Source organism: Anomaloglossus baeobatrachus, chromosome 2 (genome assembly GCF_048569485.1).
Source record: "Anomaloglossus baeobatrachus isolate aAnoBae1 chromosome 2, aAnoBae1.hap1, whole genome shotgun sequence".
In the NCBI taxonomy this organism is placed as follows: Eukaryota; Metazoa; Chordata; class Amphibia; order Anura; family Aromobatidae; genus Anomaloglossus; species Anomaloglossus baeobatrachus.
Genome location: NC_134354.1, coordinates 103820583 through 103834745, shown reverse-complemented (window position 1 = coordinate 103834745; position 14163 = coordinate 103820583). Strand labels below are relative to the sequence as shown.

The 14163-nt window shown below is 42.4% G+C and overlaps 1 protein-coding gene across 1 annotated transcript in view; it reads right to left on the bottom strand.

The window, feature by feature from the left end:
* Positions 1-14163, bottom strand: part of MYO18A (myosin XVIIIA) — a 538612-nt gene that overhangs the window by 230871 nt on the left and 293578 nt on the right. The window contains exon 25 of the mRNA XM_075333424.1: positions 11676-11785. Coding sequence (XP_075189539.1) covers positions 11676-11785 — 110 coding nt within the window. The remainder of the gene's footprint in view (positions 1-11675; positions 11786-14163) is intronic.

Genomic DNA, 14163 nt, shown 5'->3' with positions numbered 1-14163 from the left:
AATAATAATATCTGCTGCTATACTATATGTTTTATATTTGAGTCATAGCACTATACTTCGTAATATAGCGCACGTCCCAAGTTTTTGTAGACACCTATGGTGGCCTATTATTTTTTTTTTTAACCTTTTTATTAGTTTTTAATAACAAAAACAGATAATCAATAATCATATAATACAATACATTATGATTATGTTAAACTACAAAATTGCAGATAATGTATCTCCTCAAATCCCAACCCCCCTCCCAACCTCCCCCCATCCCACCTCTGCGTGTCTGCCCATCTTTTTAATCTTTTGCATTTTAATATTTTTCAATAAAATTACCTTTTTAACTTCGTACTTTTCTGCTTCTTTTAATCTGGGTGTATACCTATCTCAGATTTCTGTATTGATTTGTCCATGAAACTTACTACTAATAGGGTATGTGCACACGATCAGGACACATGCGTGTCCTGCACTCATCGGATCCTGACCTGCGGGCCCGCTAGTCTCCTCCGCAGGAGAACACAGCGGCCCGTGACCACGATCATTGTTCTGGGCGCTGCGGTCTCTCTTCTGTTCTCCCTGCGGAGGACACATGCGACTCCGCAACAAAAAAAAAACTGACTGGGAAAGTTGCACCGCAATTCAGTTCACACTGTGGGCAGTATACGTACAGTGAGCAGGAGATTTCTATAAATTCCATCCACTGTGCTTGTACTGTACAACTCAGCGTTTTGGACGCAGCAAAAATACACCGCATCCAAAACACTGCAAACCCTGATCGTGGGCACGCAGCCTTATGGATTTTATATTCCCTTTATCATTTAGGACCTTATGTGTATTGAATACCCATTTTTTCTAATGTTGCATGGCCATCTTTATATCTTATAATGTTTTTTGTGTATTTCCTGTATTTTCTGCACATTTGTCATTATAAGAGCTCATCATATAATGTGCTGCTTAATATTTTAAACACTATCAGACCGGCTTTAAATAATGAAGCCAACAAACACGAGGAGGACGGCTCAGCAGCCGATCCCTACAGCATGTACTATTTATGTTACAAACATGAATTACAGGCGCTGCTTCCAATGATGCATCCATAATCACAAGCTAAGTCGGTCATGCATTAGAAATGTGCTGTCCCTCCATCTCTAGAGACATTTCACTGTCTTGAAACCGTCACTGGTAAACTCTAAAATCTCATTTCGCTTGACAACCTGTACTAGACAGACAGGATCCCCAATGAGCCATGCAGAGGATATGCCCTTTAGGCATTGTGTACAATAACAGCTAACACTGTTTGCAGAGACCCCCTTATAAGCCACAGTGAATTGTGCATAGGGGCCTTAGATTCAGAAATGTGTAGCACGGTCATTACTGGTGGAAGACAATGGTGTCCAGTAATGCAAACCTGTCACTTGCGATTCCCTTACCGGATCAAATCCGGAGCTATGATGATAAAAATATCTAGAAGCGCAGTGTGAAATTCCTCACCGAGCAGAAGGAAAGGATTAAAATAATAATGTAAACGTATGCATGATGTACTGTTCCCAAAGTTTTGGAACCCCCTGACAATAACATGAAGGGCATTAAAAGAAGGAAGATACAAGGCATATTTCCCTATCTGTACTGAATCAGCGATGACTTACCCAGGCGTTTTTATAATGATCATCAGCAAAATCTAGTTATCACCCATCTCATGCAAAACCTCTACAATCCCCACTCCCCAATGTAATGCGTCCAGCGATCAGAAGACAAAGAAGGAGATTGCATATTTTACGTGCTGTTAAAATGATTGTTTACCTGCAGCATATCCCCGCGTGTAAAGAGGGACGCAACACCGACAATATTGACGGGAGGTGTAATGAACGATCATTTACACAAGCTGCTTCCGATAACTGCTAGATAAAATTAGTCCTCAACTAGAGATTATCAATACCCGTGATCACCACTTGCTATGGCCGTGAAGGACGCTATCCATGCTTGCTCAACTTCCATAAAACAGGTGAATAAAGAGGACCAGGGTTGCCAGCTTGACTTTACTTTTTCTAGGCAGCTTATGAAAAAAGTTAGACAAATAATATTTTTTACAGACACATTGTAAAACCATGATAAATCATTATGATTATAAGTGACACATGTCTACAGCCCATATTTCTGACATAAAGACATCAGCTGCAGTCACTGTAAAATGATAACACTGTTCTTCAGGTTTTCAATAGTTGTCAGGTTCAGTGATTAAATCAGCCATTTCTTAATGATTTTGACCTCCTAAATTCAAATCCGTGTCTGCTCTTGTTTGTAGGATAGCACAGAGTATTCCTTTTAGTGCTACATATAATCCGAAAAATACGGTGTATGACGCATTTTTCCTCGCAAAAATTTGAGAGGAAAATGAGGGATGTATCTTATAATGCGAATGCAGCTTACCGGGAGGTGGAGAATGGGCGTTGTGCTGGCTGCGGGGTGCTGTGCTGGGCGCTGTGCTGGCTGCGGGGTGCTGTGCTGGGCGCTGTGCTGGCTGCGGGGTGCTGTGCTGGGGGCTGTGCTGGCTGCGGGGTGCTGTGCTGGGGGCTGTGCTGGCTGCTGGGGGCTGTGCTGGCTGCAGGGTGCTGTGCTGGGGGCTATGCTGGCTGCGGGGTGCTGTGCTGGCTGCGGGGGGCTGTGCTGGGGGCTGTGCTGGCTGCGGGGTGCTGTGCTGGGGGCCGTGTTGAGAAAGTTGGTGCGGCAGGTGTCCCAATTGCTTTGTCGACGGTGCGGGCTCCAAATAATGGCTTCTGGAGTCGGCGTGTGTGCACATAGAGCACATGGAGATCTCATCTGCGTACGCGCCGCCTCTGGCCCATAATAATACATACCATTTTTGAGTTGATCTGGCTTTCTTGTTTTTTCTTCGTTGAATTGGTCGGTGTCTGACCTCCTCCTTGTCGAGCACCTCAATTTAATTTGTTTTTCCACCTGTCTTGATTTTGGCAATTGGTGGCTGTTCACATTCAGCCATCAAGCCCTGTCCTCAGGCTATTTATTTCATGCAGCATTTGCTTGGGCCTGTCCCGCCCATAGCAATGATTCAGTCATGGGTACGGGATTGAAAAGCACCAGGTAAGAGCAGCAATGAACAGTTCTACTTTTTCATATGTGAGGCCATATGGCATATTTTAAATAAAAATGTTTTAGAGTAGGACTGCTCCAAAGAGATTTGCAGTCACGTGGCTCAAGAAATTGCAATTTTTTTTTCTAAAACTCGCAAATTTTCAAAATAGTACAGTTTGGAATATTTAGTGCAGTGCACATCTTATAATACATGCCATTTTTGAGTTGAGCTGGCTTTCTTGTTTTTTCTTCATTTTTTTGTTTCTATGGTAATGAATGTTATAGCACATGAAAGCCTTACGTGTCTAATATATGTTTTCAAAATTTAATGTTTGTTGCTTATGACAACAGTGTTCTACGCACCCGGCAAAACATAATGGCGGAGTCTAATGCGATATTCACAGCAACTGAGAGCAGAGGAGTGATAAAATTCTTGTTTCTGCAAGGAAAGTCTGCAAAGGATATTCATGGTGATATGTCGCAGACATTGGGGGATCAATGCCCTTCATATTCCACAGGTAAGAACTGGGTTGCCAAATTTAAAACGGGCCACTTCAGCGGCAATGATGAGGAACGTCCTGTACGACAGAGTGGTTGTTGTTCCAGAGATCGTCGATGCTGTGCACAACCTCATACTGGAGAATCCACGAATTTCAGCTAAAGCAATAGCAGACATCAAGGGAATTCTCTGTGAACGTGTTTGTGTCATTATCCATGAACATTTGGCCAAGAGGAACCTATCTGCATAGTCGGTCCCTAAATGTTTGACAACAGATCAGAGAGGCATGCGAGTGAAAACTTCCCGGTCCATTTGTCAACATCTCCGGACTGATAAGAACTTCCTGGATCGACTGGTCACTATGGATGATACCTGGATTTATTTTTATAACCCTGAAAACAAGAAGCAGTCAAGAGTGGAGGCACAGTGGTTCGCCTCGTCCAAAGTAGTTCAGGGTACAAAAATGAGCCATTAAGGTGATGGCATCTGTGTTCTGCGGTAAGGAAGGCATGCAGCTAGTGGACTACCTTCAAAAGGGTTCTACCATCAGTGCAAGGTATTACATTGAACCTTTGGACCAATTGAAGGCAGCTCTGAAGGCTAAAAAGTGTGGCAACCTGTCCAAAGAAATTATGTTCCTACAAGACAACACCTCTGCTCAAACTGCACAAGAGATCACGGAAAAACTGGCAGAGCTGGGCTTCCAGCTGGTTGACCACCCACCTTATTCACCAGCTCTACCTCCCTCCGACTATCATCTGTTTCTAAACCTGAACACACACTTCAAAAGTAACACATTTCACACCATTTCTGATGCCGTGGCTGCAACGGATGCCTGATTTGAGGCACAACTGAAATCCTTCTTTTTGCTAGGCTTACAGAACTTGGAATACCGATGTGTGGTGTGTGGTGACATCAGTGGAAAGTATGTAGAATAAATGTAAAGTTTCATCTTCCTATCTCGTTTCTTTCTGGGTAAAGCCAAAGACTTATCAGCAGCCCTTGTAAGTGGCATGATCATGATGTAATGGTATACGTTCCCTGTATGTGGTATTATTCGGTCACTATGTGGTGGTAATATGTGGTCTGGTCATGGTGTGGTGGCATTTGTCCCTTATATATGGTATTAAGTCAATATGTGGTGGTAATATGTGGGCTGGTCAAGGTGTGGTAATATTTGCCCCTTTTAAGTGCTATTTGGTCACTAGTTGGTGGTAATCTGTGGTCTGGTAATGGTGTTGTGGCACTTTTAGAAGAAGAAGGGCAGGGTTTTACCATTTTATTTATTTTTAATTTTTTTGTATATGGAATAAATGTAAAGTTTCATCATCCTATCTCGTATCTTTCTGGGTAAAGCCAAAGACTTATCAGCAGCCCCTCGTAGAAGACCAACTGAAAAAATTATTTGAAACTCAAAAATGTTGGCGCCTACTGAAAAGTATGCACAGTAAATGCACTCAATACTTGGCTGGGGCTCCATTTGCATTAATTACTGCATCAATGTGGCGTGGCATAGAGGTGATCAGCCTGCGGCACTGCTGAGATGTTATAGAAGCCCAGGTTGCTTTGATAGCAGCCTTCAGCTCGTCTGCATTGTTGGGTCTGGTGTTTCTCATCTTCATCTTGGCAAACCCCATATATTCTCTATGGGGTTTAGATCAGGCGAGTTTGCTAGCCAATCAATCACAGTTTTACTGTGGTTATTAAAGTGAACCTGTCAGGTGCAATATGCACCCAGAAGCACGAGCAATTCTGGGTACATATTGCTAATCCTTGCCTAATTGTCCCTGTATCTAGTAGCATAGATAGAGAGATCTTTAGAAAAAGTATTTCTAAAGCTCTTTTATCATATGCTAGAGCCCAGCAACTAGTCGTAAGGGCGTTACTTCCCCCGACTAGCTCACCCTCTTAGCATGTTTGTACTTTTGGCAGTGTAGACAGGTGCCAAGTCCTGCTGGAAAATTAAATTTCCATCTCCAAAAAGCTTGTTGGCAGAGGGAAGCATGAAATACTCTAAAATTTCCTGGTAGACATTTGCGCTGAGTTTGCTCTTGATAAAACACAGTGGACCTACACCAGCAGATGACATGGCTCCCCAAACCATCACCGATAGTGAAAACTTCACACTGGACCTCAAGCAGCTTGGATTGTGGCCTCTACACTCTTCCTCCAGAATCTGAGACCTTGATGCAAATGCAAAATTTACTTTCATTTGAAAACACCACCTTGGACCACTGAGCAACAGTCCAGTTCTTTTTCTTCTTGGCCCAGGTAAGACTCTTCTGGCGTTGTCTATTGGTCATGAGTGGCTTGTCACAAGGAATCTGACAGTTGTAGCCCATGTCCTGGATATGTCTGTGTGTGGAGACTCTTGAAGCTCTGACTCCAGCACCAGTCCACTCCTTGTCAATCTCCCCCAAATTTTTTGAATGGCCTTTTCTTAATCTTATCAAGGCTGCGGTTATCCCGGTTGCTTGTGCACCTTGTTTAAGCACACTTTTTCCTTCCACTCATCTTTCCATTAGTACGCTTTAATACAGCACTCTGAAAAGCCAGCCTCTTTAGCAATGACCTTTTGTGGCTTACCCTCCTTGTGGAGTGTGTCAATGACTGCCTTCTGGACATCTGTCAAATCAGCAGTCTTCCCCATGATTGTGTAGCCTACTGGACCAGACTAAGGGGCCATTTTAAACGCTTAGGAAGCCTTTGCAGGTGTTTTGTGGTAATTATTCTAATTTTCTGAGATAATGACTTTTGGGTTTTCATTGACTGTAATCCATAATCATCAACATTAACAGAAATAAACACTTGAAATAGGTCACTATTTTAGTTGTGTAATGACTCTATATAATATATGTGTTTCCCTTTTTGTATTGAATTACTCAAATAAATTAACTTTTTGATATTCTAATTTTTTTAAATGCACTTTTGGATATTCTAGCCTTTCCAGATCATGGTAGTCACTTTTCGCCTTTGTGTGCTAAAGTTAATATGCACATATGTAGCAAAAACTATCAGCTTTGTTAATGCAAGAAAGACTATATCTGAAAAAAACATAGAAACAGGCCAATTTGTTAAGAAGCTAAAGCGAAGACTTCCTAAAACAGTATACCTTACACAGAGAGCTTTTATAAAACTAGGTGATGCAACTGTAATTAGGATTACGTCATCGGAGCAGAGTTGGCATTTTTTGATTGGTCATCCTAAGATGATACTGAAGGCTCAATAGACTAAATTGATTATCTAATAGACCAACTACTAATAATGTAATAATGATGATGAAATAAAGATGCAATTTTTCAATCAGCCTGCATGAAAGGTGTCTTAAGTAATTACAACCTCCTCTGGATCTTGAAAATTACAGTCAATCAGCAAATATAAGCATCAGATTTGTTTTCAGCCCCACAAAATTAGTCACATTCAACTGTTTTTGCCTCTGAACCAATTTGGCTGTAGAACAGTGTTAGGCTATGTTCACATGGGGCTTTTTTGGTAACTTTTTCTTTACCATAACATGATCTTGTGGCAGGAAATCTTTGAGTCATCTAGTTTTTGGTTTGTTTTTCATGTGTTTTTGCTGCAGATTTGCTGCTCTTTTTCTACAAAATGGGTTGTATCAATGAAAAAACGCAGCAAATCTTCAGCAAAGAATTGACATGCTCATTCTTTAAAAACCTGAGCCAAAACGCGATTTGAGATTTCAGAAATTTCAGACTTTGCTGGGACTGTAAAAAACAGCTTTTTATTAGCATGGATTTGCATAAAACCAAGGCAAATCTGCAGCTAAAAAACGCAGCAAACACCAAAAAAGCCCTGTGTGAACATAGCCTAAGGGATACTTTGCACACTACGACATCGCTAGCCAGTGCTTGCGATGCCGAGCGCGATAGGCCCCGCCCCCGTCGCAGCTGCGATATCTTGTGATAGCTGCCGTAGTGAACATTATCGCTGCGGCAGCTTCACATGCACTCACCTGCCCTGCGACGTCGCTCTGGCCGGCGACCCCCCTCCTTCCTAAGGGGGCGGGTCGTGCGGCGTCAGAGCGACGTCACATGGCAGGCGGCCAATAGAAGTGGCGGGGCGGAGATGAGCGGGACGTAAACATCCCGCCCACCTCCTTCCTTCCACATAGCCGGCGTGAGTCGCAGGACGCAGGTAGGTGATGTTCCTCGCTCCTGCGGCTTCACACACACAGCGATGTGTGCTGACGCAGGAACGAGGAACAACATCGTAACATCGGTCCTTCCGAAATTATGGAAATGACCGACGCTACACCGATGATACGATTTCGATGCTTTTGCGCTCGTTAATCTTATCAAAAACGATTTACACACTCCGATATCGACAGCGACGCCGGATGTGCGTCACTTTCGATTTGATCCCAACGACATCGCACCTGCGATGTCGTAGTGTGCAAAGTACCCCTAAGTGTTAGCGTTAAAATAATCTGTATAAGTTTCTTCAGCTTAAAAAAAAAAATAATGGATGTCTTAACCTCTTCATGACCTTGATCGTAGCTGTCCCTCTCATGTGGGCTCGTGTGGTTAGTCGGCATTTTTCCCTGCAAGTAGGCTGATCTGATTAGCCGATGTGCAGGTAACAGGAGCAGGTAGATCACAGATCCACCCACACCTGTTAACCAGTTAAATCTCGCTGTCAATCTCTGACAGCGGGATTTAAAGCTCTGGCGAGGAGCACATCATTCCCCATCAGTGGCTCTGCAACATGATCACGGGGTGCCAATGGGTGGTCATGACAGCAGGGGGTCAGCTGATGACCCCATCACTGTCCTGACGAAGTTCCTGTGAACTCCAGCATTCACAGGAGATCAGTATTTCTGCTGTGCAGAGCAGTGCTGAAGCACCACTCTAGAGCAGACGTGATAGGAGTATATCAGCTTCAAGACTCCTAAGAGGACCTCAGCAGCCTCATATATGCTTATGAGCGATATTTGGGTCCGGAGACCTGTGTAAGGCTACTTTCACACATCCGGTTTGAGCCCTGCGGCTCAATCCGGCTGTGAAAACTATGCAACGGATGCGGTGAAAACACCGCATCCTTTGCATCAGTTTTTACATGCGGCCGGTCCGTTTTTTTCCGGTTGCGGCATGCTACTGAGCATGCGCAGTGGAAAATACCGCATGCGGCGACCGGATGCGGTTTTTTCCGCATCGCGCCGCATCCGGCCTCCATAGGGATGCATTGAAAAATGCGCCGCAGCGGCCGGATGCGGCGCGATGCGGTGTTTTTTGCCGGAGCAAAAAACGTTGCAGGGTACGTTCGATCCGGCCGCCGCATCGGCTAAATCTGCCGCATGCGGCAAAAACCGGACCGAACGCAAGCCCCTACGGCACAATGCGGCACTAATGTAAGTCAATGCAAAAAAAACCGCAATCGGCGTTACAAAAGCCGGTTGCGGTTTTTCTGCAGAACGCCGTATTGTGCCGCAGAGCAAAAATCCGGATGTGTGAAAGTACCCTAATGCAGTCTGTGCATTGCAGTCTGTGCATTGCAGTCTGTGCATTGCAGTCTGTGCATTGTAGTCTGTGCATTGCAGTCTGTGCATTGCAGTCTGTGCATTGCAGTCTGTGCATTGCAGTCTGTGCATTGCAGTCTGTGCATTGCAGTCTGTGCATGGACTAATTTTCACAGATGTCAAAATAAGGTCCAAGTCTGCATAAATAAGACAGTCCAGGGACCTGCACTGGTTCTTGATTGTGAATATGGTGTACATATTTTTTTATTATACTATAGGACAACAACCAAGTCATAGGGTCTACAGTGTAAGCAGCTTTACTAATTTATGCACTTGTATACGTTAGCCCAGTGCATGGATATGGAGGAATTTCAGATGTGTACAGTCATCACAGCGTATAGTATAGAAAAGATCCTCCTACAAAATCGCTGTACACATCCATACAATCCTGCCCAAAAGAAAAAAGAACTGAACGCTCAATGTATTTTTGATCCAGATTGTCAGGATAACAAACAAAAAACTGGACCTACCCCAACAATTCAGTAAATTGTAATTTGGCAAGCCCGATGGTATTTACAGTCATCACCATGATGTGCCGCTGCTGTGAAATGCAATTGTCGCTGTACGAGTTACAGAGAAAGACATCAAAGTGGAACAGGACATCCATATAATTTACTATAGAAATTCAATTCAGAAACATTGGGCCTGAGCCAGCAGTACCACAGGCAAAAAGCTGCATTCATTCCCTGAAAGCATTACCTGCTACAAGCAAAAATCATTCATTCAACTTAGGGCATCATTTTACAAAAATAAAAAAGTTGATGCCAACAGCTATCAACAACCTAGTAAAATTCTAGTACTGCAGGATTACAAGAGATCAAATGTAATATGAAGAATAATAAAAATAATATATTTTGTCAATAATAATAATAATAATTTGCATTATTTGCAGATTTGATATGACAGTAAGCTACCTGCAGCTGTCCCTCGAGTTTTTTTGCATGCTGATCTATTGCGTTCAATGACAGGCTTATTATTGTGAACACTGAGCTCCCCCTAGTGGTTGCAGCAGTCAGAATATTTTATTTATTTTTTCAGAGGAGTTATGTTGCTCAAGCCATAGTCAGCAGAAATCAGAGCTTCCAACATTTCATAGTAAGTATAGTCTGAGAATCCGTGATCCATCTAGGGACCGCAGCCAGAAGTGAGGCTAGTCCAGGGCTGTCCCAGCTGTATTCTCCCTGCACCCCTCCAGTTGATTGACAGGTGTACATAAATAAGAGACCTAGCAATCCCCAGTAGCAGTGCAGAGATAATACAGCAATTGGGACAGCACTGGGCTACTCTTGCCTCTGGCTATGGTCCCTGGTTGGATATGCAAACTGTATCTTCTCTGACATACCGGAGTGTTTCAGAGAAAAATAAACCTGAATGCAATTGTGTAGCCAGGCAGAGAATCATGTTTCAGCTGGGGTCAAACGAGCACATGTTCTCTCATGCAACAGAATAGGCCTGATTATGCCAATGACAGAATCAAACTTTAGTCAGAATTTGAGCAGAGTGTCATTTACAGTGATCAGATTCTCACACATTGAAGCACAGGTGAGGAGAAGTCTGAGAATTTAAATTTCTCTATCTTCTCAATTGTCTGTCAATGTAAACCGGACTGCACTAGGATGACATCAGAGTGCAGTCTGATGTTTCACATGTACCCAAAGAATTGTATTGGTGCGCATAATCAGATATATGCTGTGATTTTTTTTTTTCTCATGCTGAATTGACAAGAGGAAATAAAAGAAAAATGTCATTTTGTCTGCAAAATATACTTGTGGGAGCGAGGCCTTAAAGGGAATCTGTCAGCAGGATCAACCCTCCTAAGCCATGTATATGGGCATCCAGGTCATCGGAAGCTGAATAAAATGATATCTTACTTTAGAAGGCTTATGGGCCAGATATAAATCTTCCTGAGAAGCTGCCTCCAGATTTTACCTCAAATGAAAGGGGGTGTTACAAGTGTGAGACATATAGATCACGAGTGCAGACTGTCAGTCATGACATGGTCACACTAGTAATATATTTTCATTTACAATAATCTGTGGAGGCAGATACTTACGGAGATCTATGTCCGGCCCACAGAATCTTAATAGCTCATTTACATGGGAAAAACATAGATCCCTGCGTTCTCAACGAGTCACTGTACCAGACCTGGAACTGATGTGTTTTTCCCTTAACTTTGCTTTAATTTGGTAAAGGATTTTAAATTTAGCTTGATACAAACTGAATAAATTAGCAACATAAGCCCTTATGGTATGCAGTTCACATAACCACAGGATGGCCACACATAGACATGAGCAGTATAGACAACTTATGACAAAATATCACAAAACCATGTCATGTTTAGTTCTGCAGATGCAAAAACATCAATAGTATTAAAATTAAGGCCAAACAAGTCTTTAAGCCCTATGATTTTGTGATAAAGAGCATTTATGAACAACGTAAGCATACTTTTATATCCAAGCCTCCTTTTGTGCATAATGCCAGGTGTAGCCGCCTAGATAAATATATTGCATATCTTCTCAAATACCTCACAAGCATAAATATTGCATATTAACGGAAACATACCCTCTTTTCATCTGTGACAATATAGTTGCGCCCATGTTTCTTGGTAAGGTGGGGAACCAAAACGTCAAACCGTCTCCTGAATTCACAAAATACCATGTGATCTGGATAACCTGCAAAATAGAAATATAATAGGACGCATGATTGTGACCATACTAATAAGTACCCTCATATTTTAGATGAGCACCCTGCAAAGTGCATTATTTAATAATAATAAAAAAAATTGTCCATAAGTCATATTTATATTTCCTTTGTTCCTTGAATATGTGTAACAGGTGGTTTTCCAACGTATTACCTGCACAATGACACTATTGACACTATATACAGAGCTCCTGTGTAAAATGGCACTGATGGTCATATTACTGTTACTAGTATTGTGGGGTGCATTTGTTTTTTTAATTAATAACCAGTATTGCTGCATACAGTCACTGTGGTGGTAATATGTGGTCTGGTCATGGTGTGGCATTATTTCTCCCTTGTATTTGGTATTTTTCAGTCACTATGTAGTGTAATACTAGGGGCTGCTGATAAGTCTTTGGCCACGTGGTTTTTTTTTTCTATGGTAACGAATGTTACATCACATGAAAGCCTTATGTGTCTAATATAGGATTTAAAAATTTTGTGTTTGTTGTTTATGGCAACTGTGTTCTACGCACTTGGGAAAACAAAATGGAGAATCATGCGAGCGAAAATTTCCCGGTTCATTTGTCAGCATTTCCAGACTGATACGAAATTCCTGGATTGACTGGTCACTATGGATGAGACCTGGATTTATTTGTATGACCCTGAAAACAAGGAGCAGTCAAAAGAGTGGAGGCACAGTGATTCTTCTCGTCCAAAAGAGGTCAGGGTCCAAAAATCAGCCCCTAAGGTGATGCAGTCTGTGCTCTGGGATAAAGAGGGTGCACTGTTAGTGGACTACCTTCAAAAGGGTTCCACCAACTTTTCGACCAATTGAAGGCAGCTCTCAAAGCCAAAAGGTGCAGCAAGTTGTCCAAAGGGATCTTGTTCCAGCAAGACAACTGGTTGACCACCCACCATATTCACCAGATCTAGCTCCTCCTGACAACAATCTGTTCCTAAACCTGAAGACACACCTCAAGGGTACCAAATTTCACACCATTTCTGAGGCCATGGCTGGTATGGATGCCTGGTTTTTTACTAGGCTTACAGAACTTGGAATACCGATATAAGAAGTGTGTTGACATCAGTGTTAAGTATGTGGAATAAATGTAAACTGTCATCATCCTATCTCGTTTCTTTCTGGGTAAAGCCAAAGACTTATCAGCAGCCCCTCGTATGTGGCGTGATCCTGGTGTAATGGTGTATGTTCCCTGTATGTGATATTATTCGGTCACTATGTGGTGGTAATATGTGGTCTGGTCATGATGTGGTGCCATTTGTCCCTTATATGTGGTATTATTAAGTCAATATGTGGTGGTAATGTGTGGGCTGGTCATGGTGTGGTGATATTTGTCCCTTTTGAGTGCTATTTGGTCACTAGTTGGTGGTAATATGTGGTCCGGTAATGGTATTGCGGCACTTTCAGAGCAAGGAGGATGGGGTTTTACCATTTTGTTTTAATTTATTTTTTTTGTACACACTACATCCGATAATAATGAATTCACCCCCGTTACGAGCCGTTCAAACAGTGCAAGCAGCTCACACTGGGCAGAGCACCGAGCGTACAGTGATGCTCGCTCATGTGGTTTGTGGTAGGTAGGTTAAGACGGGTAAAATGTTTTTACATTTAGCTGCCGTTACTTCTATTTTGTGGTTGAGGAAGGTGCGTGAAAATGGGTGTGACATGCAAATAGGCATCTTTTTTAAATGGGGTGGTTTCCAAACACAAACCGGGAACAAACTTTAACAATGTGAATCCCACCTCTGATCGTTGGCAATTGTCCTCTGAGGTTTTGTGTTCTGATTCAGCCATTTGTTACTCAGTGTCTAAAAATCCTCTTTCAGATCTCTATTTTACAGGTCTCAGCACTTCCTCCTATCCAGACATCGTGTCTGTCTGGCATATAGGTCGTGTTTGGTACTGCAGCTCATTTCTGTTGAAGTGGGGCTGATCTGCAGTAGTAGACACAACTCATGGAAAGAGTGCACACTCTCTGCTAAAGGTAATGTGTGATTAGAAAATAAACTAGCGTTTAAATCAGGGATTTGTATTACATGTATTTTCTCAAAATTTTGTGAAATTTTTTTTATATGGCAAATTTTATTACAAAGTCAAATTAGTAATCTTGCAATTTTTACACTGGAGCTTTGTAGACTTGTACTTCCGATCATTTCAGGACGAGTTTTCAGAAGACTCCTCATCAGCAGAAAGAGAATTAGGCTAAGTTCACACAGGACGTCTTTTGCTGTGTTTTTGGTGCGTTGAGGTCACAAAGATGCACCAAAATACATGCATTTCTTTCTCCCAGCAAAGTCTTTGAGATTTCTATTTTGCTGTCCACACTGGGCATCTTTTGTTGGCTGCATC